The sequence below is a fragment of the Cebidichthys violaceus genome, unplaced genomic scaffold, assembly GCF_023349555.1.
Source record: "Cebidichthys violaceus isolate CVI_PGR_0920_01 unplaced genomic scaffold, fCebVio1.0.p SCAF_5, whole genome shotgun sequence".
NCBI lineage: Eukaryota > Metazoa > Chordata > Actinopteri > Perciformes > Stichaeidae > Cebidichthys > Cebidichthys violaceus.
In genome coordinates this window covers 11,833,362-11,860,043 of record NW_027176705.1, presented here as the reverse complement: position 1 = coordinate 11,860,043, position 26,682 = coordinate 11,833,362, and the positions used below count along the sequence as shown (strand labels likewise).

General features: G+C 40.2%; 1 protein-coding gene across 3 annotated transcripts in view; it reads left to right on the top strand.

Annotated features, from left to right (window-relative positions):
* The window catches only part of syt7b (synaptotagmin VIIb), a 95,613-nt gene that overhangs the window by 40,362 nt on the left and 28,569 nt on the right, over nt 1–26,682 (top strand). For 2 of the 3 annotated variants that reach the window (XM_068730130.1, XM_068730129.1), the window contains exons 2-6: nt 8,340–8,443; nt 14,870–14,949; nt 16,034–16,174; nt 20,087–20,287; nt 25,117–25,464. In XM_068730130.1, the coding sequence (XP_068586231.1) occupies nt 8,340–8,443; nt 14,870–14,949; nt 16,034–16,174; nt 20,087–20,287; nt 25,117–25,464 (874 nt within the window). The remainder of the gene's footprint in view (nt 1–8,339; nt 8,444–14,869; nt 14,950–16,033; nt 16,175–20,086; nt 20,288–25,116; nt 25,465–26,682) is intronic. The other variant, XM_068730132.1, reaches the window with a different exon arrangement.

Genomic DNA, 26,682 nt, shown 5'->3' with positions numbered 1-26,682 from the left:
ATTGACACAGACAGAGAGCAGAAGAGAGAGACGGATACAGCAACGTGACCTGGTTGTTACGTTCGGATAAAGCCCTGACCTCACCTGCGCACTGTTATTGGCTGGGGGCTTCACATCCACGGCCCAAAAGCTGACGCCCACAAGCAAACACGGCAAAATAAAAAAAGAAAGAGAGATTCCAGGCAGGGGGGCGGGGTCTCTGCAGATGAAGACACTGCAACACACGTAGTGGTTCATAAGTGATGATCAAGAGGGATTCATTTTGTATGTCTCTCCTTTATATACAATATATCATAGCTTAGTAGTTGATTGATATTTGTTATATTTTAATTAATGTTGTCAAATGAATGTAGTAAAGTTAAAAGTACAATATTTCTGAATTGTAGTGGTCTAGAAGTATAAAGTTCCAAAAATGGAAATACTCAAGTACCACAAATTTGTACTGAAATAGAGTACTTGAGTAGCCAAAATGTACATAATCACGTTCTACTGCTGCTAGAAAAAGACCACAACGTTCTTTATAGATCTAGCTTATTCATTTTACTTGGATAGGATTTCTTCAAACCACACCATTATGATACCACTTTGGATTATGTTTATATGCTTGGTTCTGATTTGCTGAATTCTGTTTTACATTGCTGGTATATTGCAGCTTATAAAGCATTGATAAGAAAATGTATCGGTCTATATTTATCACAATTAATATTCAATCATTAACATAAATTTCACTTTATATACACACACACACATACATACATACATACATACACATACATACATATGCTGGATCAAGTTTTAGGTTTAATAGCTCTAGAATCTGCAGTTGTGTACAAAGTAAACTCACAAAGGAAAAAGTTATGAAAAAACGTGTGGCACTCCAACTCTCTATATTATGCCAAAATTGATATAACTAACTTTAGCCAGTAATTATGGGAGGTTTGGGTTTGATTATCTTAGTAACAAAAACACAAATTAGATTCTTATCATTAAAACAAATAACAACCAATCCTCTCAACCCTCTTGCCACTCTTTCCCCAGAGCAAACACAGCTCAACTACTTCTCTAAACCTCACAGTGGACGCACACACACACACACACACACACACACACACACACACACACACACACACACACACGCACAATTATAAGAGAAGTTGCAGGCCTGGCCGACAGAATCCTCAACAGAGCAAAAACACAAAGTCCAACTCACAGTTTGAAGTCAGTCCTGAAAGATGAAACCAGACGGAGGAGGAGGTAAGATCCATAAATCCTCGTCGGAACGCACACCAGCAGGCAGTTCCGGTCAGCAATGGCGTTATCCAACCTTGTAGCATCTGAACAGCCATATGTGTTCATTAGAGGACCGTAGAGGACCCACACAGCTTTACCGGTCACCCTGGGGTCTGAAGTCTGGCCTTGAATCCACCGCTGGTATCACTTCAACAGAAGGGAAACACTTTTCGACAGGTAACAGACTTCGACATTAAAGTGAAGCGTTCGCTAATTTACCAGTCAAACAAGCTAACTTACAGAAACGGTATACACTGAATGGGCACAATATTGCTGAGCAGTTGGCATGGTTGCTTCCACTAGCTTAGTGGCTAACTGCTACGCGTCTTTAGTTGCAAACACGCACACAGACGCTTACGTTGAGGCTAACTAGCCCAGTTTAAAAGGAGCTCGACCTAGCTCTCTTTTTAAATGGCTCTGCATGTCTGCCGCTGTTTCTTCTTTCTGTGAATATATATTTTTCTCACGCCCTCTTCCTGACCTACGACCAATTACCACAGGTGACATGGATTCCTTCTGGTTATCCTTCTTTGAGGTTTTCGGCAGTTGGCATCCACGATGTTGCACTGCTATCACCTTCAGGTTTTCTTTTTAAAATATATTCTAATCTACAAATGGATTGACGCAAAAAAGACAGGATAATTAAAAAAGATGAAAATGGAGAGACTAATGCCCACCAAATTTAGTTAAGAAAATAACAAAAATAAAACACAACATTGAATAAATTGATCTTAGTAAAAAAGTAAAATTCAAATAAATTAGATTTAGAGTGAAATAAAATAAGAAATACAATATGTAAGTAAAATGTATCTATAAAGCGCTTTTCACAGACATTAGTCACAAAGTGCTTAACATGAGCAGAATTACAAACATAAAAAGCACAATGTGACCATATAAGGGCCAATAATTTACATTAAAATGCACAAAAACAGAAAGTACAAACGTAAAACATGGTTTAAAAGCAGGCCTAGGAGATGAGTTGTTACCCAAACGTATGTATAAATACTAAAGCCATATCATAAAAACACATAAGACAATGTATATAATCAGACTAAATAATAAGCAACAATATTTTAATAAACATAAAATGATACACTACATTAAAGCCAGACTGAATGGGTTTTTAGTTTCTGTTTAAAAACATCTATATTTTCAGTGACATCCTCTGGAAGGCTGTTCCAAAGGCTTGGAGCAAAGTGACTAAAAGCAGCATCACCAAATGTTTTTATACTGCTTTGGGAAACAGCTAAAAGAGAAGAACCACAGGATCTGATGGGTCGGACTGGTTCATAAACTAAAAGCATTTCTGAAAGGTTGTCTGGTGCAAGCCCATGTAGCGCCTTACAAACTAAATAAATAACTTTAAAATCAATATGAAAACTAACAAGTAACCTGTGTAAAGGTTTTAAAATAGATGTAATAAGTGCTCTCCTTTTGATCCCAGTTAATACTCGGGTGGCAGAATTTTGAAATAATTACAGTTGTATTCTTTGACTGAAGGGAGAGCATTGCAATGGTTCAGCCTGCTAGTTATAGGAGTATGCACCAGTCTCTCTGTGTTGCTCAGAGAGAGAACTGGCCTCACTTCAGAGATGTTCTTCAAATGATAAAATGCTGTTTTTGTGATATGTGAATAGTGGGCCTTGAAGTTGACATCAGCCAAAAATCACCCTCAGATTTCTTGCTTCTCGGCTTGGGTTGACTCCAGTTTTCTATTCGTGCTTCTGTTTAGACAGAACACTTTTTACACTTGTACACTTTTTACGCTCTAATATTGCCTACTTTTAATATTGTCCTACCAGCCCTATTTTTCGTAATTGTGTCATCGTTTATGTCTTTCCTGTGTAAATTACCTGCATGATATGCTCAACTGTCTAAACCTCATGACAAAGATCACAAAGACTTGTGGTTTTCCTATGATGAAAGGTGTACCGTTATGGTTGCTGAGTCCAATTCCGTTTTGTTCCTTTTTTTGTTCCTTTTTAACTGTTTTGGATTGAGTGTAAATGTCTCCCTTTTATTGCATTATCCCAATGCTTCTGCCACTGTTGATTTACCTTTTCCCACATACTGTGCCCTTTCCCTCTGACTTTGATCATTTCAACAATTCCTTTTTTGACTGCTTCTTTTGCCAACGTGTCTGCTCTTTCATTTTCAAGGATACCTGAATATGCTGGGACCCACATGAACGGGATGTTTTTTATTTGCCTAACTATTCCTTGAGTTAAGAGGCAAGATTTAAAAAAAGCAGATCCTGAATAAATGATTGCAACTAACCTGTTCAGTATGGAAAACAATTCAACGGTATAACTCAAAACAAATAAATCATTCAAACAATCAGATGTTGGTAACTAGACATATAGCGACTGTAGACCCTGTGATCCACCTGTAAACATCTGAAGACATGATTATGGTCCATAACTATAGTTTTCACTGGTTCAATCTTTATCTAAAATAACTCTACACACTGATTTTATAATTCCCAGACAGGTCTATCAGGCCCTACCACTCTTGCGCAAAACGCTTTATCATATGCTCCCATATCTCTTGCCATTTGCTCTCCTGTTCAGCCAAAAATTATGTTAATGATTGAATATTATTTGTGATAAATATAGACCGATACATTTTCTTATCAATGCTCTATAAGGTGCAATATACCAGCAATGTAACAGACTTCAGCAAATCAGAACCAAAACCTTTTTGTGTCCTCTCCTTCTCCCAACATGTCTCCCTTTTTTGATGGATGGTTATCTCCATGACCCCTTAGGTTGACCCAGTAATTGTTACTGCTGTTACCAAGATGGCATTTCCTGACTGATACATATTAACCAATCAAACAATTTAGCTGAAACTAAAGGCACAATCTTTTTTACATTTTTATTTAGTTTACCTCACTGTTCAATATTGTTTATAACTGTTTATTTTATCAACATATTCAATTATTTACATCCTACCTTGTTCATGCCCTGCTTTAATCTTAATCTCAGTTAACCATCTTTTCTCTCTTTCTTAAACTAAATTAACTTGATTTGAATTGCCTCACTGAATCATTTTCATCCAACTTTATTAGGAACTTACTTGTTTTGATCCCTTACTCTTACACTGGGATTAAACCAGTTTTAGCTTTAATAAATACAAACATCTACCATTCTGGCCAGATATTGCACATTGCCCATTAGGAGACTGGATTATTCTAAAATAGCATTTTTGACTCGCTTTGTTTTTAGCTTTAAACCATCTCACATAGTTTTCATCAGCAGACGGAGTTTGCTAAACCATACTATAACAGCCAATGAGCTTGCATGTGTGGTTGGCAGTTCTGGGAAAAGCTAGTAAGTGGACCGTGAGTTGGGGTTGACATGTAAAACAATGCCTTGTGTGTATCTACTGTAGGAGATTATACTAAACACAATAAATAGTGTGTCAAATCAGAGGCAACCTCTGGTCAAAAAAGCAAATATACACAAACATTGTCATCAGAGCTGGAAACAAAAAGGCTCAAATCAAAAGCCACAGCAGCTGGACTGAAGCAACATTGATGAGGCTACTCAGCTGCTTAATCTATATTGCATCATATTTAGCTCCAAATGAACTGGGCTGGCCAAGGAGCAGCGCCGTGCATTCAGATGGGAGATGTTAATCATGACCTGTCCTCTGGTCTCCCTGCAGTCAGTTGAGGCCACTACTACTCCAAGAAAGGTATTCTTCCCAGGTGGCTGAACAACCACAGCTGGCTCTCCTCAAAGTGGAGGAGCAGTTGCTCAACAAAGAGGTCCTTTTGGTTCACTGAGCTCCTCACCCCGCCATGAATTGTTAACGTTAACATGTCCATTTGCTGTTTCCTTTGAAGTGGACCGTCCATGTCTGGGAATTTGTTCTTACATTTGTAGCATATTTTATTATTATAAGTTCACTGGAAATACAGTGATGGTTTTTAGATGATACACTTCATCAGTTAGACACATGGAAAACAACTGCCCAACAAAAAACAAACAGTAATAGCAAATGTAATAGTTTTTCTAATGACACTAAAAGTACTTTAGAAGCTCAGATTGTTGGTCAGCGATGATTAGTACATTTTAATGGGGCCAGTTACTGCAACAGATGCTCAGTAGGTCATTTTGTGAGAGAGGTCACAGTGGGTAGTGGATTTTAGAGTGTACTCACTCACTCCTTGGCAAAGATGGTGTTCTCAAGTGAGGGTAAAAGAGATCATACAGATTGCCACTGGGGCACAGCAGCTGAGATAATACGAGTGTTGTATCCGACCATCATGGTAAAGTGAGAGCTGAGCCACAAGGTAAGACAACGGATGAGATTCTAAAGAAGGTATGGGGGTGTTGCAGTTGCAATATTGTTTGCAAATGTGTGTGGAGAGCTGTGAAAATGTACCTCAATCTGTTTGTGCGATTTGTGAATGTGCACAGGAATCAACAAACATGTACTGAGATTCACAAGTGTACTGAGAATACCCCCATATGTAGGGTTGTTGGCCTCCCTTTGTGACTGGAAAAGATACACGCAATCATCTTCGTGCCAAGATTCAAAGAGGGCTTTCCCGGGTGATACGAATTCAGGAACCAGATATTGCAGTTGACTTGATATTTGTTTTAAATATGTTCAGTAAATTCTGAATGATGAAACTGGGCAACAAACTTTCTCCTGAGCTCCACTTGTACCAGCTCTGCCCAGTTTGCCCACCAGGTAGGTGTACAGATCTTACTTTAGCCTGCGGGTCTGAAGGACAGTGGGGATGGACGCTGTCCATGGTGCTGAACTTTGGTCCTATTGAATACTTTTGCAGAGAAGAAACTGCCTCAACTCGCAAGCAAGGTTGTGCAAAAATTGTTACTTGCAGTTTTTATTTTAAAGTTGTAATCTTTAGGATTTGTTGACTTAGTAACACCTGTGGTCTTCATAATGCAGTGCATTGTTTAAAGTGCACCAACACATATTAATTAAAGTGCATAAACATTCACTGGCTTTTATCTCGCAGATCTCATTAGTGCATCCATCTTTTGTGTCCTTTAAACTGAATCCTGTGCTGGAAAGGTGCCTTCCACCAGCAGCAACAATGCAAACTATTGCATAGAGAGGCAGCTACAGAATGCAAATGTAACACAACTTAGAGTTTATCATTATCAATCATAATTTGCCTGGTAAACTCTGGTATTTCATGTATGTTATTATGTATGGGCTTTTGAAGAGAAATCCCTTTTCTAATGGGTTAGCGCCTGAAATCATGAAGTCCACTCGCTGATAAACCCCACCTACGCTTGTGTTCCCTCCAGCTGGAGAGTATTTCAGCTTCTTTTGCTGTTTCGACAGATGTAGCTTTGGGTTTTCTCTCTATGTGTTCCTCTAAATTTGCGAGGAAACACTGGTTTGTCAAGATTGAGACCACTTATCTGTTGCGATGTTACCACAACACATTCTCTGCTGCCTGACTGGAAGGCTCAGAGCAGGAACAAATTCAACCCTGTGATCTTAATTGGCAGCAAATTCTGCCATGTTTAATATTTCAGAAAAAAAATCAGATACCTTATCAAACATAATTGAATTTAGGTGAGGCTGGTGGGTAAAAAGGAGCTGACACTTTAAAAATTGGAGGCATTCAAATCGCTAAATGCTAGAATACAAAGCTCTGCATAAATGTAAGCTGGATGAGCCTGTTGGAGACATACAAGGATAGATTCAGTGTAATGTTGTACCAACCAGCCTTGCAGTTAGTTATTTTTGTTAACAACATGAATTTCCTTTCTAAACCTCTCTGATAAATCATATTTATTCAATGCCATGTGCCTCAAGCAGTGAATTAGAATCTTTTCTTCAAGTAACCTTGGTTTTAGATTTTCCTTTCTATTCTACAAAAAAAGCAGTTAGCACAGATTTTTCTGTTTTAGTATCGTTGGGCATTATGTGCCTTTAGTAGGTAGAAGTAGTAGTAGAGATAAAAGCGAGGGGAGCAAGAGAGATGGGAACAACATGCATAGAACACTGTTATAACCCAAAACAATAGCGCCATATAATAAAAGGTATGTTAAATGTTTGTGAGCTTTCTGATATATTTATTGATCATTTATGCCACTGAAAACATGGAGGAAAAGCAATGTGACCAAAGAAAAACAGTGTAAAGAACTTTCTTTAGAAGATGCATAATACACCTGAAGGAGACGAAGAGAGGAAGTTAATAAAATGTGAAGGCAGAGGATGGATAGGGATAATTAAATCGGCTTAGCTAATCCACTTCCTCTGTTTGTTGGCCCAAAAAAAAAAGTTGAAATGTAGAACATGCTCAGGCAAGAATGAAAAGTGAAATGGAGGGATAAAGGGAAGAAAGAACCGTCAGATGAATTTTTCAGTTAGAGATAAACTCAGAAATAAAATCTCCTGTATTGCTGAGAACGAGGATGTAGCACAGTTAGGAGCTCATTGTTTGCAGACATTGTTTTGCCAACGTGCCGTTGCATTTTGAATCACTTGGCAGATAAGTTGTCAGACGTCTGAATGAGCAGCATCTTTGAGAAGCAGTAATTCAAAGAGGGAGAGATGAGGAATAGACGGCGGTGGAAGAAGTTTTCATCTGTCGGGAGCAAGACGGGAACAAAGTTGTTAAAGGATTTACGAGATAGAAGAGAGAAAACGGAAGCTGGTAATTGCGTGGCTTCTGGCACCATGATATTATCTCTCCCTGACATGTGCGGATCTCCTATTGATACATGAAGCAACATGAGCATGAAGCCGTTTCAGTGGCTCTATGTCATTTCCCTCCCACTCCTGTTGCATTTCTCTTTGTGTCTTACTGATGACAGATGCTAGATGACAAGGACGAATGGGGGGTAGGAAGGAAGCCACATTACAAGGCATTGCTCCTTATTATACCTATATGTTCCCTAGAAGGGGCGTTTTTGTCACGATCCATGCTCTAACTCCAACATAGACTTGTGTGAGGTTTTGACAGTGGACTAAGACTTAAAACCTCAGGTGTAATTGTGATATTAAATGCACTAATACCCTCCTCTCTACGTGTCTTTGTCTCTCTCCCTCAGGCTCAGTGTCTCTCAGTGTATTCCTGGTGTCTGTTGCGTCCGTAGTATGTGCCGTTTGGCTGGTAGCTCTGTGTGGCGTCTGCACCTGGTGTCAACGTAAACTGGTAAGTTACAGTGCTTATTAGTCACATTTTAATGTTAACATTTATTTAAAATGGTTTGGAGAAAGTTATTTCAACTGAGCTGAGGCCCTCTGTGAATCGCTGCCCTTTGGACAGGGACAGAAACACTTCATGCAACACACTGCACTGAATGAAGAGGGACTTCTTTTACTTCTGACCTTGGTACAGTTGATCATGTAATGTTCATTGCAAAACGTAGCATTAAGTTAAATCATTCATTACTATTAACTAACTATTTCAATAAAAGTCTTAATAATTGCTATAACTAAATAATCATGATGTCATCTTCTATTCTTTTACTGATCTTTTATTTGTCTTTTATGGGACAATGAGTACTGAATAAGACGTTATGCAGAGGGAATAAGCCACTGAGTTGGGCTGGGGGATGTTTGAGTAATGCCAAACATTCCAAGGCTCTCCAGTGTGAAGATTTGTTGCTTTTGTGGTGATTTATATCCTTGTAAATTGTTATCTTTGGGTTTTGAGACTGTTTATCAGGAAAAAAACAAGAGGTTCAAAGACATCACACTGATGAATTGAAAGTGAATAATCATTGATTAAATGATAGTGAATATAAATCCATCCTATTTCATAACACTACTTCTTGTGACGCCTTACTTTAAAAATGTAAACATGTTTTTCTACAAAATGTAATTTTCATTCAACAAAAGAATCCAAACTCATAATGATGTCTTAACTCTTATTCTTTTTATTGGTTTTGAGGCTCAGTGCTACAGAGACTTAAGAGTTGGGACTAAAACAGTATTGAGGTTCAACACCCAGCCTCTTGACTGAGGCCAAATGGCTCTCATGAAAACACAAGGTCCTTCACGTGTTACATCTCACCATGTTCCTGAACAGCTCTATTGAAGAAGAACTGCTGCTGTGTGGGCAGTCAGGTTTTCTTTTAATAACCTTGAACTGAATGTATACACCGGTTGCCTGATGTGTTGTTGTTGTTGTTGTTGTTGTTGTTGTTGTTGTTGTTGTTGTTGTTGTTGTTGTTGAAGAATAGTGTTTTGCTTTCTGTGCTCTGTGGCATGGGAACCAGATAGAGACTGTATGTTTGGCCATAACAGCAAACAAGATCAGAAACCTTGTGCTCTCTGTAAACATGGCTTTGTGCATCATGGCTGCTTGCCTCCAGCTTCCAGCGCCATGCTAATGATTCATATGCTAATGAGCATCACTCCCAGCTATTGGCTGCTGGAGCAAGTGTAATTCCTCCTATACATTTTGATCCGCTGGCATTTGCTACACTCTGTCCTGCTTCCCCCCTCCTCTGCCTTCCCTTTGTCCCGCTTTCTCATCTCTGTCTGTCTCTTGTTCTGAGGAGTGACTGCAGCACAGCAGTTGATCAAACATACACAAGCCGAGATATAACTGGGCTATTCAGAAGAAAAACAGCTGCACTAAATGACATAATTCTCCAGGGTAAAATGTGTGATCACTTACTAGAGTTATAAAGTATGTTAAGTGCTCCTTAAAGTCTAAATTGCTATCATTGCTTTGGTGAAACAAAACAAAATTGAACCTGACAAACAAACCCATTTGTTATCTTTGTTTACCCCATGTTATCTATGTCTCTGTCTTTGTTTTTGTGTCACCCTCCTTCTCCTTTTATACCGAATAGTCTGGTTTGTATTTGTCCTTTTGTCACTTTATCTGCATGTCCTTGTCAGAATGTCACTGATTTAGTTTTCCAGGATTGTTCCGCTGTCCTCTCGTCTCTGTTCCCCATAGTCCTTGTCTCCTTCTGACATATTCTCTTGTGTTTGTTTTGTGGGTTACACTTCTAAAGGTTAAATAAATAAACACCTACAGGTGAAAAAGAGCCAAAGTGCAGATGTGAGAATTTAAAAAAGGTCAAACCTAACAACTATTGGCATGTATTAATCTGCTGATCATTTTCTTAATAAATCATTTGGGCTGTAAAATGGCAGAAAATAAGCTAAACATCTCACGATTTCCCAGAACCTTTTTGTTGTGCTTGTTTCGTCCAATCAACAGTCCAAATGGCAAGGATCTCAAATGTATCATCAATTAGAAAAATCAAATCCTCTTTGAGAGGCCTGAACCAGAAAATGTTTGGCACTGTTGCTTCAAAAGCAACATAAACAATGAATCAATCATCAAAATAGTTGTAGTAGTAATAGTTGATGCATTTTCTGTCCCAGTTTTCTATCCCTAGCCTTAAACAAAGGACTTTTGTTGCCTAAATATTTCCACTGAACATCATCCAGCTAGCAGCGACTGTATTTCATGCAAAAAGTAATTTGGAAAACAAATAAGAAGCATATAAATATCCAACATCCATATGACAACATTTGCTCCAGGAGAAACTGTTGGAACTGGTCTCATGCCATTGGTTGTTTTATGGGAGTGGAAGTGGGAGGAGAGTGGGAGGAAGAGGGAAGGGAGAGGCAGAAACAGCCACAGAGGCATACAAACAGGCGGGAAGAGGAGGTGAGGCTGGTCGGTGTTGAACATCCAGGTGTGTGTCCTCTGCACAGCTGGGCGCCTTCGTTATTCTGGAGTTTCTAACCTCCTCTGTGCTGTCCCTCCGTGTTTCTCACTCGCTCCTCTACTCGTCGTCGTACTCCTGTTTCTCTTCTCCATCTTCCCTTCTGTTTCTCACATCCACCCACACTCTCTCAACATTGTACCTTCTCCACCCTCTCCTCTCCAGCCTCCTTCGGATTTTATGATTCTGTTAAATGATTGATGAACTGCACTTGATAGCATATTCTTGACTTCTAGAAATCTATCCATCTCTGAGTCCCTAAATCTAATAATATTCTGTGCTGTGTGTATGCACTGTGCAGTATGTGTGTGTTTACAGTGTAGTGGCTGAATGTAGGTACAGACTAGGTCAGGCCCCAAAGCTTCGCTCTCTATTGAAAATGTTTCTGCCGAGCTGGACACATGAGATGTGACATAATAAATAATAGAGAGTATTGTGGATGCATTAGAGGGAGATACAGTAGAATACATAAAGAGGCAACTTGTCTGCGGGACACTGAAAGCTGCATTCAGATAAACATTCAGCACTCGGCTGCGTCTGAAAGCCTGCAGGCTGCTCAAAATCCTTCATTGAGATCAAGTACTGCATTCATCATTGAGTTTAAAATTGTGCAACAAGTCTCTAAACCAAAAAGAGCAAAGAAATCCTCCATCAAAGTCTGATAAGAAAGTCGACTAACTAAAAAATAAACAGCAGCATACATTTGTTTTTCCCTTTCAAGGCACATATTATAATATTATAGAAGCAGAATTGAATGAACTGATGAGGAAATGTCCTTATCAGAAAAAAACACAGCATTGGTAGTTTGTCAAAACACTTAAAAAAACCTACTGTATTTTTATGTTTTCAGTAACAGTAAATCTAGCAAAAGCAGACATTTCTATGTGTTAAAACGTGAATGGTGACATCGATGATAAGTGTGACATTTTTAGTTTAAACTGGACCAAAACATAACGAGGTGGTGGATCAGAAAACATTGTTGACAACAGTTTTTGTCTGCCTTGATATGAGGAAGATAGGGACTCGAAGTGTTCTTTGTCTGCATCTGGAGGAACCATCTGTTCTGAGATTTTTCAAACAGCTCTTAAATATTTATATGGCTGCTTTAAAATCTATCCATACATAACTGATTTCACCCAGAGCCTTCTAACGACATTCCCCTCTTATGTACCTTTCTGTGGAGTCTGGTCAATCTTATCTCATTCATATAATATGGTTTTCACTCATATTCCTATAAAGTGTCATAATATCAAGATTGGGTTTAGACTTGTTTATTAGCTCATCTAAACACAGCAACTGACGCTATTCTGTGGCTCTTCTAGCTATCATAAATAATTGAAGGAACATGGAAAATCGAGTCGGCTCAGCCAATCCTGATGTCAGACTGTTCTTATTTTGAGACTCTATGTTGTCTCCCACATGGCTGCATAGGTTAGCACCATCACTTACATCACTAGGGTCCTTGGTTTGAACAGCTCAGCTGGAGCTTTTAGATTAGTATACTCTCCCTGTATGTGTATTGGTCTCTCCGGTTTCTTCCAACAGTCCTAAGACATGCAGGTCAGAGTGAACGGAAACCTAAAAATAGCCTTGAGGTGTGAATATTAAACAGTTATAGCATGTGACGTGAAGCAGATACACTGTAGGAGATGTGACTGCACACCAATGTCTACAGTACTTGGTGTTACTGAAGCAGGGGCTAAGCCTTCCACACTGCCGGAAAAACAACAAGACCTGCACATGACACTGTTTTGTGAAAAAAGGGGGATTGTTAAAGTAACCCAACTCTATAAAATCCAGTCCACCTGTGACTTGTAGACAGCAGAACAGAAACCATTAACAATAAAAGATGGATCATCTTCTTCTTGTGTCATTTCATTTTTGCAATTAACTTTTCATGGCAGATTGCATCTGTTATTTAGCATCGACTCCTCCAACATGCCTTCTTTTGAGCTGTTTATATGGGGTTATTTATTGCTGCAGAGTGTGTTGCTGAAAAATCTCAGTTTTGAGGAAGAAGGAAGGAGTTGGATTGACACTTCAAAGAGCGAAGTGAACGAATCAAAAGGAGCAGAGAGTGTAGGAGGGAAACAGGACACACCTTCATCACCAAGCAGGATGAGTGCACAAACAATAATGGTTTCTCTTGAGAGACTTGAAATTGATGTTATATGAAACTCATCCCACTGCAAGCAAATAATATTCTTCTCATATTGTATTTTGTCATTCAGGCACGTTGTGTACTGGTAAAAGTCCTTGAGTTTGAATCTTTTTTTTTTTTTTTTTTTTAATCTGTCTGGTATGACGTGATATTTTCTTCAAAAAACTAGAGGAGTCATTTGCCAAGTTTTGCATATTTTGTCAAAATATGGCATATCTGATTAAAACTCAGTCAAGTTGATGATGATAATTATCCTCAGCAACAGATGGTAATGTAGCTGAGCTCTCCAAACAGGATTGAATCCAAAGTGTTGTTTCCTAGACTATGGACAAAACTTCACGATGACAAATAAAGAGATGTCTTTCCTTTTTAGTGGACGTTTTATGGCATATGTGCTCTTTATGTCCTTGTTGTGGGGTTACCATGGTAAAACATTATGTAAGAGCAGAGGGTCTGTGTGACTCAGCTGGAGAGAGCTCAGCGTTATCACCCTCAAGAGTTCAATAAATACAGAGTTCAATATAACGTAAAGCTCAATAACGGTAACCAGTGTGTATTGCTCTGCTGAAAGCACGATCCATTAAGTGCTAAAAATGTGCAGAGAGTAAGTAAAGTGAGCTGTATAACACATTACACTATAAATGTATGCATTTTTGCAGCCTATCTAGAATAGTCTCACCCTCCAAATGGTCTTGTGTCTCCCTAAAAGAGCTCTGGATAGAAATGTGTCTGCTTTGAGAAGAAAACTTTTGAGTTTGTGGTTTCTAAAGTATCCGTTACTGATGCCATGGTTTAATGTTAGTCCGGCTGCAGATATCCAAAGCGCTGTGATATATAGCTCAGCGTCAGATTTCCCCTGTTGACAACAACACCGCTAGACTATTGAATGTATCATGCATGATCAGGCTGTGTCCTGCATCAATACTATACCCCACAAATTGTTCACTGTGATGGAGAGCAATGATTGTGGTGAGCAGATGATTTGCAGTGGGGATTGCCTTTTTGAATGTGTTTTACTGAAAAGAAGAAGACGCTATCTTCAATTTAAAGCTACAATATAAGGTAATTTCATTTTGTGTCAATTTTTCCGGTCCCTGTGGACGAAAGTGGTATTGTTTTCGAGCGCCAGAGTCCCTTTAGAAAACCTCTCATTTTACTGCAGCAGGGTCTGACAGTCTGCCCCGCCCCTGCATCTGTTTTTTCCCTTGCCTTCTCTCCCTCCAGCAAGCCCAGCTATGTGGTGTCGGTGTCAGGCTCTGTAGCTATGCTCTTACCCCTTTAAGCATAACTATGAGTTTAACTTTGTCTTACAAGTGTAATACACCATGCTTTGTCAGCTGCTATTTAACTGTTGTGACAGAAAGGGTTCTAAATGTTCAGTTTTAATACGTGTTTACACGTCTTCCTGTTTTAAATGATCATTACATGTGTTTTGTGTCTGATTTCATTGTACAGTAAGCATGTACATTTCATTTGTTTGTGTGTGTGAGCATTTGTTTTGGCATCTCAAGTGGTCCCTGGTCATGTTGTGAACATGTTGCTGTAGTCCTGGCATCAAACCAATTTCTGTTCTTCCTTCATTCATCATATTCCAACTTGTTTGGGGCCTGATGCTGTTCCAAAGTCTCTGTAATGTGCACTTCACTTGCAAAAATGCTTTTGTAAAGAATGATCAAAACACGGCTCTAAGATCCGTCTCTGTCTGCCTCTTGTCTCTTTGCAGGGGAAGAGGAATAAGCCTGGGGTGGAGGCTGCCAGCTCTCCAGATTCTGTGAGAGGTCGAGGGGAAAATAAAGCCATCAAGTAGGTGTCAGGGAGGGTTTAGATGGAAGCATATGGAAATGATCTATGATGAGGTGATAGTATCGCATTTTAACAGCCGCCATTTGTGATTGGAAAGCTAATCTTGTAGCCTGAAATGGTCCACCATGAAATGATGCCCTGAAGACAGTGTTATATGGGTGTACTTCTCATTTATCAAAGAGGTTGAATTATACAGTCTCTTCAGAACACAGTGGAGGAAAATCACTTGTATATTCTGTTTGGATAAATCAAAGATTGGGTTTTCCGATTAAAAAAAGGCTTTACCTTTTCATTTAATTAGATTTGAATACAAACTAACGCAAAAATGTAAATGCAGTAGTCACACATTATTACAGAACACTGAAACAATGTTGTCTGCCGTCAAGAAATTGTTAAATTCCGAACATTCACAACTCTGTCTTTTTGAAATGACTGTAAATGTGAACGGTGCTGCCATCTTGCATAGCTGTAGTTTTATTATTTTGGACTGTAATATTAACATTGGAAACAACCTTGAGAATTCATGTTGTTATTATAATTATTAGTTGAATGACACTTTAAACCACTCATTTGTTATTATTTTCTTTTCTTTTTCATATCTAATGTGTGTTTTTTCAATAAGCTGTTGTTTTTGTTCTATTCTGACTTTTCTACCTCTTCTGTTTTATTTGTTCCCTCATCTCTGACAGAGTGACAAAGCGTGCAGGTCACTTCTTGTTTCTCCACTCCACGTGTTTTTATCATGGTCCAACATTTCATGCTATCGGGTTTTTTGACATGCAAACCACAACAGACTTGTCTCCCTTTTATCCTGTGGAACCGTATGAACCTTGTATTTTATGAACAATGCATCTCTGTTTAGTGTAAAAACTAAACTGTGCCCTGTTTTAGAATGTAACTTTACAGGTGTTGATATTATCACCCCTCTCATCACTTCTCTCATCTGTCATGTTTTTATTCTTTATAAGTGTCTTTGATTGCTTGAGACTCTTACCTCTCTCTCTCTCTCTCTCTCTCTCTCTCTCTCTCTCTCTCTCTCTCTCTCTCTCTCTCTCTCTATCTCTCTATCTATCTATCTATCTAGCCACAATGATCTGGACAGAGACTTTTGGAACAACAATGACAGCAGCAACGTGCAACAGAGGTGGAGCTCCTACCCGCCCAAGGAGTTCCTCTTAAACATGTCTCCCTATGCTCCCTACGGAGACCCTCGCCTCACGCCCAAGTGAGTCTCAGTCATGGCTGGTAAGGGACCCTCAATCTGGGCAGGGCTGTAATGAACAGGGGCTTGTGTGCACCTTGGAAAAATTCCTCAAAGTTGTTTGACATAATACAAATTGGGCAATACTAGCACAGTAGGGATGTGTTTCGAACACTATTATCAAAAATTAAATAAAGTCTTGTGTTCGGCTATTTGTGTGCTTAAGTATCTGGCAAATAGCACAAAATATACTCCGAATCAAAGGCCAGGGTTGATCAATATATCACTCTGAGCAGTGAAAAGGTCACATTTAATAGTCTGAAGGGGGTCAGAAAGCCTCATTTTGTAATGCTGCCTGGCCACATGTCTTTTTAACAGAAGTCTCCTCGCATCCCTGGTAATCCTCATGTTGTTGCTCTCAGGCATGTCGACAGCGAGGTGGTGTTTAGTATGCACTGCTGGCCATGCAGCACCTGATAGAGATGTGCAGCACCATCCCTTAATATTGCTGTGATTCCTAGGACTGCCCTAACATTGACAGAAATTACGACCATTTTCCAAATGATTGCTTTTTGGTAGAATGACAGTGTTTCTGTCTGAGTATCTTATTTGAAAACCGGTTTTAATTCATAAATGTTTATGAGATAGAGGATTACAGAGAATATGTTGGAGACCCTCCTTTTTGAATCCCATTTGGTCGTTACAGTCAAAACTCAAAACATCAAATCTGGGAAATAATATTTTAGTTTGCTCTCGCACAGTGTACAGGGTGTACAAGTGAAAGGTTTGATAGCCCCATTCCCTACAGCCCTGCTGGCCTCATCAGACCCTAGTTACCTCTCACCTGCAGCCCATTGAGTGTTACCATGGAGACGGACAACCCTCAGGGAGCAGATCTCACTGTTTCAATTGAACCTTTTCCCCTTTTATACAACCCAGCCTCTCCACTCCACCCATTGAAATCTGCTTCTGAGTTTGCTGTGGCAGACTTGACATAAACGTAGACTTACCTAAACCATCAGGGGATGACTGTTGTTGGTGTATCTTTGCGTGGGTTAGTTTAAAGGAATAGTTTGACATTTTGGGAGTTAGATGAGAAGATGGACACCACTCTCATACCTGTCTGTTAAATGTGAAGAGCTACAGCCAGCTGCCGGTTAGCTTAGCTTAGCACAAAGACTTGAATCACACTGAAACAGAGTAAGACGAGAAGATCAACACCACTTTCTGTGTCTTATTCTGTATTGTTAAATATAAAGTATATAATATATGGCATGCTAGCTTCGCATATAGACTGGAGCAAGGGGAACAGCTAGCCTGGCTCTGTCTAAACAAAGTAACAAAATACACCTAACAGCCTCTCTGAAAAAACATAAACTTTCATATACATATACAAACAGGTTCAGTGTCTCGCTCAAGGAGACTTTGACATGCGGAAATGAGGAGCCGGGGATTGAACCTTGTGATTAAAGGACGCCCCGCTCTAACCCCTGAACCACAGCTGCCCTGATTAAAGCCCACTGATTTACACGTCATAACTGGTTTCTTTAATCCGTACAAAAAGTGTGTTAAAACAACATTTGCTGGTTTTGGTTATGTGCTGGACTATTTCTCAGCTGGGACCCATTTCCAGACAAATTGCAGAGACTCCAGAAAGTTGCTGTGCCTGGCCAAGAAATAGTCCAGCACAAAACCGACCCTGTAAGTTGCTGAATATTTGTTTTTACACTTAGTTTTTTTAATGTGTTAATTAGTGAGGTTAAGAGGTGCTGGTAGACCTTGGAATATCTGTTTCCTTGTGATTCCTGTCTTTGTGCTCAGCTAAGCTAACCGGCAGCTAGCTTCACATTTAACAGGTATGCGAATGGTGTGTGGTCTTCTCATCTAACTTTCCACCAAAAAAAGTTCCCAAAATGTTCAACTGTTACTTTAAGAGGGTGGTTTCTGTTTTACTTTAATTTACTATTGTTGTGTGTGTGTGTGTGTGTGTGTGTGTGTGTGTGTGTGTGTGTGTGTGTGTGTGTGTGTGTGCGCAAAGTTGTACGTGTGTTTTTATTCCTCTCACCTCTTCCTCCACTCGCTCCGTGTTTTCTGCTCATTTGTTGTCACTACTCCCACTATCACTCATAGTACTGTAAGTGCTTTAAGGCTGCCTGATAGCCCTCCTGAGTCTGGTCTCCTGAGCCCTGTTCCAAAAATAGAGACAGCCTCTGCTGTGTACATTACAGCAATTAAGAGTTTGCGTGCTATAGCGTCTGTTTCATATCAACCTCCATTCCATCATTTAGATGCATTTCACACGTCACCGAGGCATTAAGTGAACCTGTTCATTCTCATCCTCTCTAATTACAACTCACTTGACTCTTTCCAAACCACGGGGTGATCAATTACTCTGTATCTGTGCAGTGATGTTGAAACTATTGTAAGAACCAGTGAGCGGCAGCAACTGTTGTGATTGCATTGCATTATGTTATTGAGATAATTATTTATATTTGCGTTGCATTTAATCGGCTGATGATTGTGCCATTTCTGAGTCAAGCCTTTCTTACTCCTTACTGTCGAGATAATGAAGTTTTAGGCAGGTTTGTTTGTTTAACACCTTTCAAGCTCAGAGGCAATTCAAAGTGACATAATGAAGAAATGCATTAGAAATGCATTAAATCCCACAATCAAAGGGAAAATCTAAACCAAACAAAAAATAAAATCAGATAAATAAAAATGAAATAAAATACAATTACAAAAATAAAGAGACCAAAAATACAGTTATGGTGTAGTTTTAGTGCAGTAATATTTCGCCCAAAGGAAAATAAGTGCTGTAGAGAAATTATTTGTATGCACAGGACAGTTTTTATGGTGCTGATGAATCATATGTGAGAGCAACATGGACAGGTTAATCACAACAGTAGCCAAGATAGCCACAAAAATATCTCATCGTTCAGTGAGAAGTCATTCATTTTACCGTCAGGCTACACTCAGTGTCTACATGTTGTGCAGCTGTGTGTTGTGTGGTTTGTCCTCACTCAGTAGAAGGGCCCTGTACTGAAGTCGACGTTCTGTCTCGTCACTGTGGCGTCTCAAGTCGAGGTCAGGGGTGGGTTAGGTGGTGCCATTTTATTCTGAAAATGTTTTGCACAAACTCATTAGATAAACAGGCGTTTTGTTTTTATTGTGAGCTGCAGGTGAGCTGCTGTGAGATTCGAGACATTAGTGCTCTGTTATCATCACCTGCATCTTAAACAATCTGAAGATGCATCTGCCTCGTTACTCAACTATTATTCCTAATTCACAGAGCCAGCAGATTGGTCATTGCTGTCCCCTGTGTAGTGTGAAATGAGGCTGACCTGCTGCATCCCCGCACTCCTAAAGCTCTTTGGCCTATTTCTCACCAGAATTACTTTCACCGATTTTAGCAAAGTGAAAAGCTTCAATAAGAAAAAGTTCCCTAAAGGCAAAAGCTCTTTACTTTGCTTGTATTTTGCACTATACAACTGAATTTGGCATTACAAATTGTCTTAATATAAACGGATCAAGTAATCCGTTGGCCATCAATGCCGTACAACGTTGAATAGAACTATTGTACTTTTGGAGATACAGTATGTGTCTCAAGTCAAGTGTCCACAGAAAAGACTCACAGGTTTACGCAGTAAATCTCCAATCAAAACTCTTCACTGCTTTTTACTGACTGAGGAGTAGTGGCTCCTCAAAGTTGTTGTTGTATACTGGACACTTGTGGCTGGACAGACGGCTCACAAAGTGTCTCACTCACCAGTTTGTCTAACTGTACTGATGAATCTTTTGCTTTCCGGCTCTGTACGTCTGTGCGTCTGTCTCTCGTCTGTCCGTCTCTCTCTCTCTCCCTCCTCTTTTGTATCCTGGTCCGTTCTTTCTGTCTGTCCGTGTTTCTTTGTCTCTGATCAACCCGACTGCTCCTCCCAGTGGGGCCGTGGATAAGGGTGGGCAGGGAGGTGCTGGACCCTCGCCGGGGGCCAGTGACAGCGGGGGTGGTGCTTGTTCTGGGTCTGGGGCTGGGCCCAGTCGCAGTGACAGCATTCGAAGCATGGTGATGGGGGGCAGCAAGGCCGGGCGCTGGCAGACGGTCCAGAGCCACATGCATGCCGGAGGTCTACGGTTTGGCAAGTGAGTGGCGCATGGTGACAGGGGGCACGCATGAGGGGCCACAGGGGGCACAACAACAGCATGGTGTGGATAGGAAGGAAGAGTGTGAGTTTGTAAACACAGTGAATGGCCTTGTTGCATGTACACTTCAAGAAGGACATCAGCAGAAGCTATTTCTGACACCATGCAGATGAAGATAATGTAAGGACAGGCTGGAAGAGAAGCCAGCTGCTTTGCAGGGTGTACCTGCGATGCATGAGTAACTGTTGCTTGAAGTCAAGCTTTGTCACTCATAAACAAATACCATTTTCATGTCAGCTGCCAAACCTCCACCAGCTGGTGTCAGGGCAGTCTCAGACAATGCTGTTCCTCTGCAGCCTCCAATTTACTGAACGCTGTGACAGTTTCAAGAATCTCAAACAAAACAGATGCTCACAGAAAATCTTCAAAGATGGCGTGCTTGTTCATCTGAAGTAACAGCTTTTTAAATTCAGAGTGGGTTGCATAAACAGCGGGAGAAAAGTTTTATTAGGCCATGAGAGAAAAAGAAAACATGGTTCAATGCAACTTAATGTTAACAAAGTTCACTGTATCAACCTCTGCAAACGGCTCAGAGGGTGTTTTTTTTTTTTTGCAATTAGGATTGTTCACCAGCCAATCGGCTAGTATTCAACATGATCAGCTGATAGTGTAAACAAAAACAATAAAAAATTGAGTGATTGTTTGAACTTCCACTGGGATTCTTAGATCCCTGAAAATGTAAAAGTATATATAATATTTCACAAAAGAATTCACAATCCTTATAGAAAAGCCTGACAAAATAGTTTAGTGTATCTATGCTCCCAGTGTCCTGTGTTCCCCAGTTCAATATTCAGTTAACACGCATTAAGTAAACTTTTCAAAAGGTTTTATGTTGTCAATTTCCCGCTGTTCAACTCCATGCAATGTTTCCTTTGATGAGTTCCCATAATTTCCCAGGCTGTAAAAAACATACTTATTCAACCCAAACCAACATCGTTTCCTAAACCTAACATAGTAGTTTTGTTGCCTAAACCTAAGTGACACCAAGGGGTCCCGACCAAGTGTCCATATGTGACGATCTGGAAATGAGAACAGGTTGGGGGAACATAGGACCCTGGGATCATAGGAATTGCCCCATATTTGAAGGCTAGAATATGCTTTTCATCCATTCGTTTCCCATTAATCATCTTGTGACCACTCAAATTCATTTTGCAACACCTCTGGGGGTCACAACCTAGTCCATATGGTTTAGCTCAGCTCTTACCTCTGGGCAGCTGATCACAGCACATGAGTCACAATCAGTATCACCACCTTTCCAGAGCAAAGTGGCTGTAGACAAACATTTAGCAAGAATAACCCAAGGGTTGTTTTTCTTTTCTTTTTACATCACCTCCTGATCTCCTGCTGCGCAGAATTTGCTCTGTATTCAAATAATAATCTGTTCCATATGACGTATGTGAGTTGTATGTGGAAAAACAAATGGTGGTTGATAAAAGCTACATATTTTTGCACATTGAGGAGATAATGAATACTAAATTTAAGATCTCTCTGTATGTAAATCGTAGCCCAGATAATCAAACAGTCTCTTGTACTGTATTGCCTAAAGTTCATTCAGTGAATCTAAAGCAAAATATAGTTGAATAGATTAATAAACAAGTGTAGCGTGCAGATTTACAGTGGTTTTACAATAAAAGACATCCTCAATTCTTTCATTCCTTCATCTTTAGTCAACTTTGTATCTATAATACTATGTGTCTTTGTTATGATGCAGTAGCTTGATAAGAAATAAGAGAGCAAAATTCTGCCGTCAGAATTGATATTTATAGACATTATAAATTGCTTCTATGCAAAATGAATGAATCATTTTTCATTTTTGACAGATTTTTGCAAAGTTTAAAAAAAATCTTATACTGGTACAGTATGTGGCTTTTTAACAACATGACAATTAGACTTGCAAAATCATCTTTGAACTAGAATTTGAAATGCATTATTCTCCTCTCCTGTCACTCCATCTTTCAGATCTACCTGTATTTCCATTTCTTCTCTGGAATTGGTTTCTATTTTGGGGCATTTACCTCTCCACCCTCTGTCTCTCTCTATCTCTCTCTCTCCTTCACTCTGTTAGTATTTTTTTCTCTCGCTCGAACTCCTGTCTCCTTGTTCTTCACCCTCCTCAATTTTCTCTAATTACAAAATCATTCAAGGTTTATAGTCATCTTAATTGACTTTCAAGCAAGAAGAAATGTGAAAATAACCCTCTAAGTCAGTAATAGAATACAGCAGATAAAGAGGGCTCATGCTCAGAGAATATGAATGACTGGTGCTGGCGCTTTACAGACATATACAGAGGGCAATAAAGATGCGCAGCACCTGAAAGCACGAGTAGATACAACAATCGATGAAACCTTTTTAAAGTGAGTAAATTCTTTGCCAGTTGTGGAACACTGAACAGACTGGCGAGATGAATTAGCACATGGACCGGCTTCCGGCTGTCTGGCCTAATGCCACCATGAATCCAACCAGATGTATTGATTTATCATGATGTCAGTTATGATAACATGTTTGTCGGACACAGAAATAGTCTCTCTATGTGAGCCACTGGATGCTTTCTATTTATCCTGCAAACACACTTGCACTTAAACACTTACACTTGACTCTTCTATACAGTAGCGGCATTTTTTGGTTCATGTGCTCGGAGTTTAATAGTTCCTTTGTCATGTGTTGTAAAGCTTTAATGCCTTTCCTCTTATTTTTCATTACATTTCATCTTGTCATAGATCTGGAGTTCACTGAAACTCAAATAATAATTAGATTAATGACATGAAACTATGTATAGCAATTCAACTTATTTGAGGAGGAATGAGCATGAAGATGATCTCCAAATGTACGTGCACACAGCCTTCAGTGATAGAAAACAAATATTAGAAAAACATTATGACATCTTTCATACAGAGTGACAAAGTGAGGAGCCACTGTAAAAATGTTTCAGTTTTCCTTGTCGCTTCTCAACGGAGTCTAATGGATCATTTTACGATCATAGGTTTATGTTATGGCCCTTGTGTCTTTTCTGTGTCAGTTTAGTGTGACGGCAGGCTTTAGAAACAACGATACCCATGAGCCTCAGCTGCAGTAGCTATAGAGAAGAAGCCAGTCAGAGGGGCAAATCAGAGCTGTAGCAAATTCAAAACACTTTCTTTGTTGCTTTTGAGAACAAAACAACGTGCCAAAATTGGCAAAGAATCCCAAAATGACAGGATCTAAAAAATAAAAAAGATTTTTCTGTTAGCTACTTGATTGTATATTTCTTAACAAAATGCTTTTTTTTCATCATAGTTGACTTCTCTACTTAGCTTTATATGTACACAAGCTGTCATCTTTTTATCAAAGAACATAGTTGCTCATCTTTTGTTCTGATGATTCAACTTGGAGTTTCATCTTAACCTTGGAAGTGCTCCAACTAAGAGTTGCCCAATGTTGTCTCTGCAGAATATATATCAGACTTTTACCTCTGGAGCCCTAAAATCTCTCCTCTCACCTCAAAACTCTATGACACGTCTACCCAACAGAAATGCAGCAAATAACTTTTTTACATTAATTCACATTTATTCAGATACAATATTATGCACAAGTAAATAAACATTCCCATCAAAGCCTGTCCTCAGGAAAGACTTAATGGCGTGCAGTATTTGAGAGTCTGTGTGTGTATGTGAGAAAGCCTGCATGCATGGATGCATGTATATGAGCTCTGCCTTGTATTTACTTGATCCAGCATTGCTACGCTCCTCAGGGGTCTTGTCTCCTGGCTCTCCAGCAGAGTTAGAGCTGAGTTAAGACTGAAGAACGAGCGCTAACACAACTCAAGTCCAGGCAGTAAATCCTCCCTCACAGCATTAGCACCAGACGGAGCTGTTTAGCACAAGCTTACAGCTATCAGGCAGCGCAGTGATTGAAGGGTGGATAAGCGGAGAAGCATTATTGCATGATTGTAAGAGTAGCAGACCGGTAATTACAGAGCAGGCTTAAAGAAGGGTGATTGGAGGTGGTGTGGTGATGGACTGATGTGAGGGCTGAGGGTGGAGAAAAGATGAATGGACAGAGGAGATGGAGAGCAGTTGAGCTCAGAAGTAGGAAGGCAATGGGAAGAGTGGGAAGGGAAAACAGAGCAGGAGCAGACAGGACCTTAGAGAGAGACTGGTGGAAGCAAAAGGCAAGAAGCTAGAAGTAGGCCAAGGCTAATTAAAGGAAGAGGTAACATACAGAAAGAATTAAGAGCTGCAGATGGAGAACAGAGACTCAAGTTAAGTAATTATGATACTTTAACTTCAGCTTGAGTTTGATTCCACTTCCACTGCAGAGGTTTCTTTTGACACCAGTTTGAAGAACCATAATTGAATGTTTACATATTGCATGCCAACTCATCTAGGCACTCATACACTGTCATGCAGCATAAGCTTGAAATTCTACACAGTTGTTTTCATACAGATGTTAAACAGTAATCTTTTTGACAACTCTGTTCTTCTTTCTCTCCCTCCTCTCTCCCTCTTTCGCTGATCTTCTTTGTTGTTTGTTCTCTCTTGATCCCCTCTGACTTGGATATTCACTGCAAACACTGTGTTCCCACATTTCAATCTGTGCTGTATGTTTTTACCATTTTTATCTTCTGCATCATCTTTTTTATATCATATCATATCTTTTGATTTTACCTTCATCTCTTCTAAATCCTTTTTAAATCTACCTGCCCTGTCCTGTATGTCTCCCGTTATCTCTAACTCCGATGTCTTCCTTGTTGTATCCGTCTCTGTCCTCGGCGCTCCCATGTGTCTGCTTAGTTTCGGGGACGCTTCCCTCTCGTCTGCTTCCACCCTGGAGCACATCCCGTCCTCGGCCGTGGGGCGCCCTCGGCCCTTGGTCCGGCAGCAGAGCCTCCAACAGCCCCTCACTCACCAGCCCCCTCCGGGCCCTAACGACCCCCCAGTCACCTCACAGAGCCTGGGCCAGCTGCACACAGGCCCAGGCGGCGGGGGCCACCGCGGGGGCCCGCGTGGGGTCCGGGGGAGTCCGGCTGGAGCCTCCCGGTACAGAGGTGCAGGGGCAGGTCGATCGAGGTCAAATCCTGGCAGCTGGGATCACATGATGGAGCAGATACGCCACAGAGGGCTGGACGTCAAGTCGTTCTTGTGAGTGTCATGAGGTTTTCTACTCTGGCAAATGCTGCTTCCTTTGCAAAACTTAAAACGTTAAAATGTTGTTGAGGCTTTGCAAGAGATACTGAGTCAAGTCAACTGTGGTAATTTTTCAGGTTGTAGTTTGTTCATGTTGATGTCTGTGTCAGATGTGACAGATTTTATTACATTATGCACATTAATAGCTAATCATGTCCATGTGTCCACCATCAGTAGGTCATATTGTCTTTTCTCAGACACACGCTCTGTGGGTATGCTGCATAGTGATCTTTGGAAGGCCATCCAGTCCTTTGTTTCTTTGTCATTGTATGGTTGAGTGGAGCGGATATGCTTGTTTCTGTTTGTGTGCACTGTTAATTGAAAACAGACCGCTGAATGCAGAGGTGCACTGTAGATATAACATCTAAATATTATCATATATGTAACAAGTGTATTGTATATATTGTGAATACCTAGCAACTCCAGAAGATCTTAAGAAAATCAAACTGATTTTCAACTTATTTTCAAAAAGGTTTCATGAAACCAAGCTTTACAGAATGGTCTTCTCTATTATTCTCATGTGTGCATAATCACAACACACATGAACTGCACAGTTGTAAGGTTATTCTCCTCCACCGTGGACGATGTATAAAGCAGTGTAAACAGCTGGCCAGCATTGGAAAGTTGTTAAAAATACTAATTCCTAAACATCTCTAGGAAAGCACCGTCACTGTCTACATACTGTGGACTTGATCCATAGCCTCACAACAACTAGAAACAAAAACGATAGAAGTATTCTCTCACCCTACAGTTAGCAAAGATCGTTACGGTTTTCCGATCCATTCACTCCTGGGTTGGATGGCTGCTGGTGTGCGAAGGCTCCTCATAGCTTGAGATACGGAGCACGGAGAGCTCTCCTCCTCCGCTTGCTCTAAATGAATTACAGATGATGTGCTCCACAAAGCAGCATCACGTAAACACCCCCCCTCACACACAGCTCTACACTCCTGTACTTTTTGCGTGTCTTCCCATTTACAGCGTCCCCAGGCCAGTGCCCTCCCTGCCTATGTGAATCATCATTCAAATAAGGCTGGGCACATATGTAGGGAGGTAGCATCACCCACCGTCTCTGTCCTCATGAATCTCACTGGACCAAACGTGTCAGCCGTTGACCCTGAGGGGGGAAACACATGTGATCGGTGGGGTATGAACAACCAAATGCATCAGTTTCAC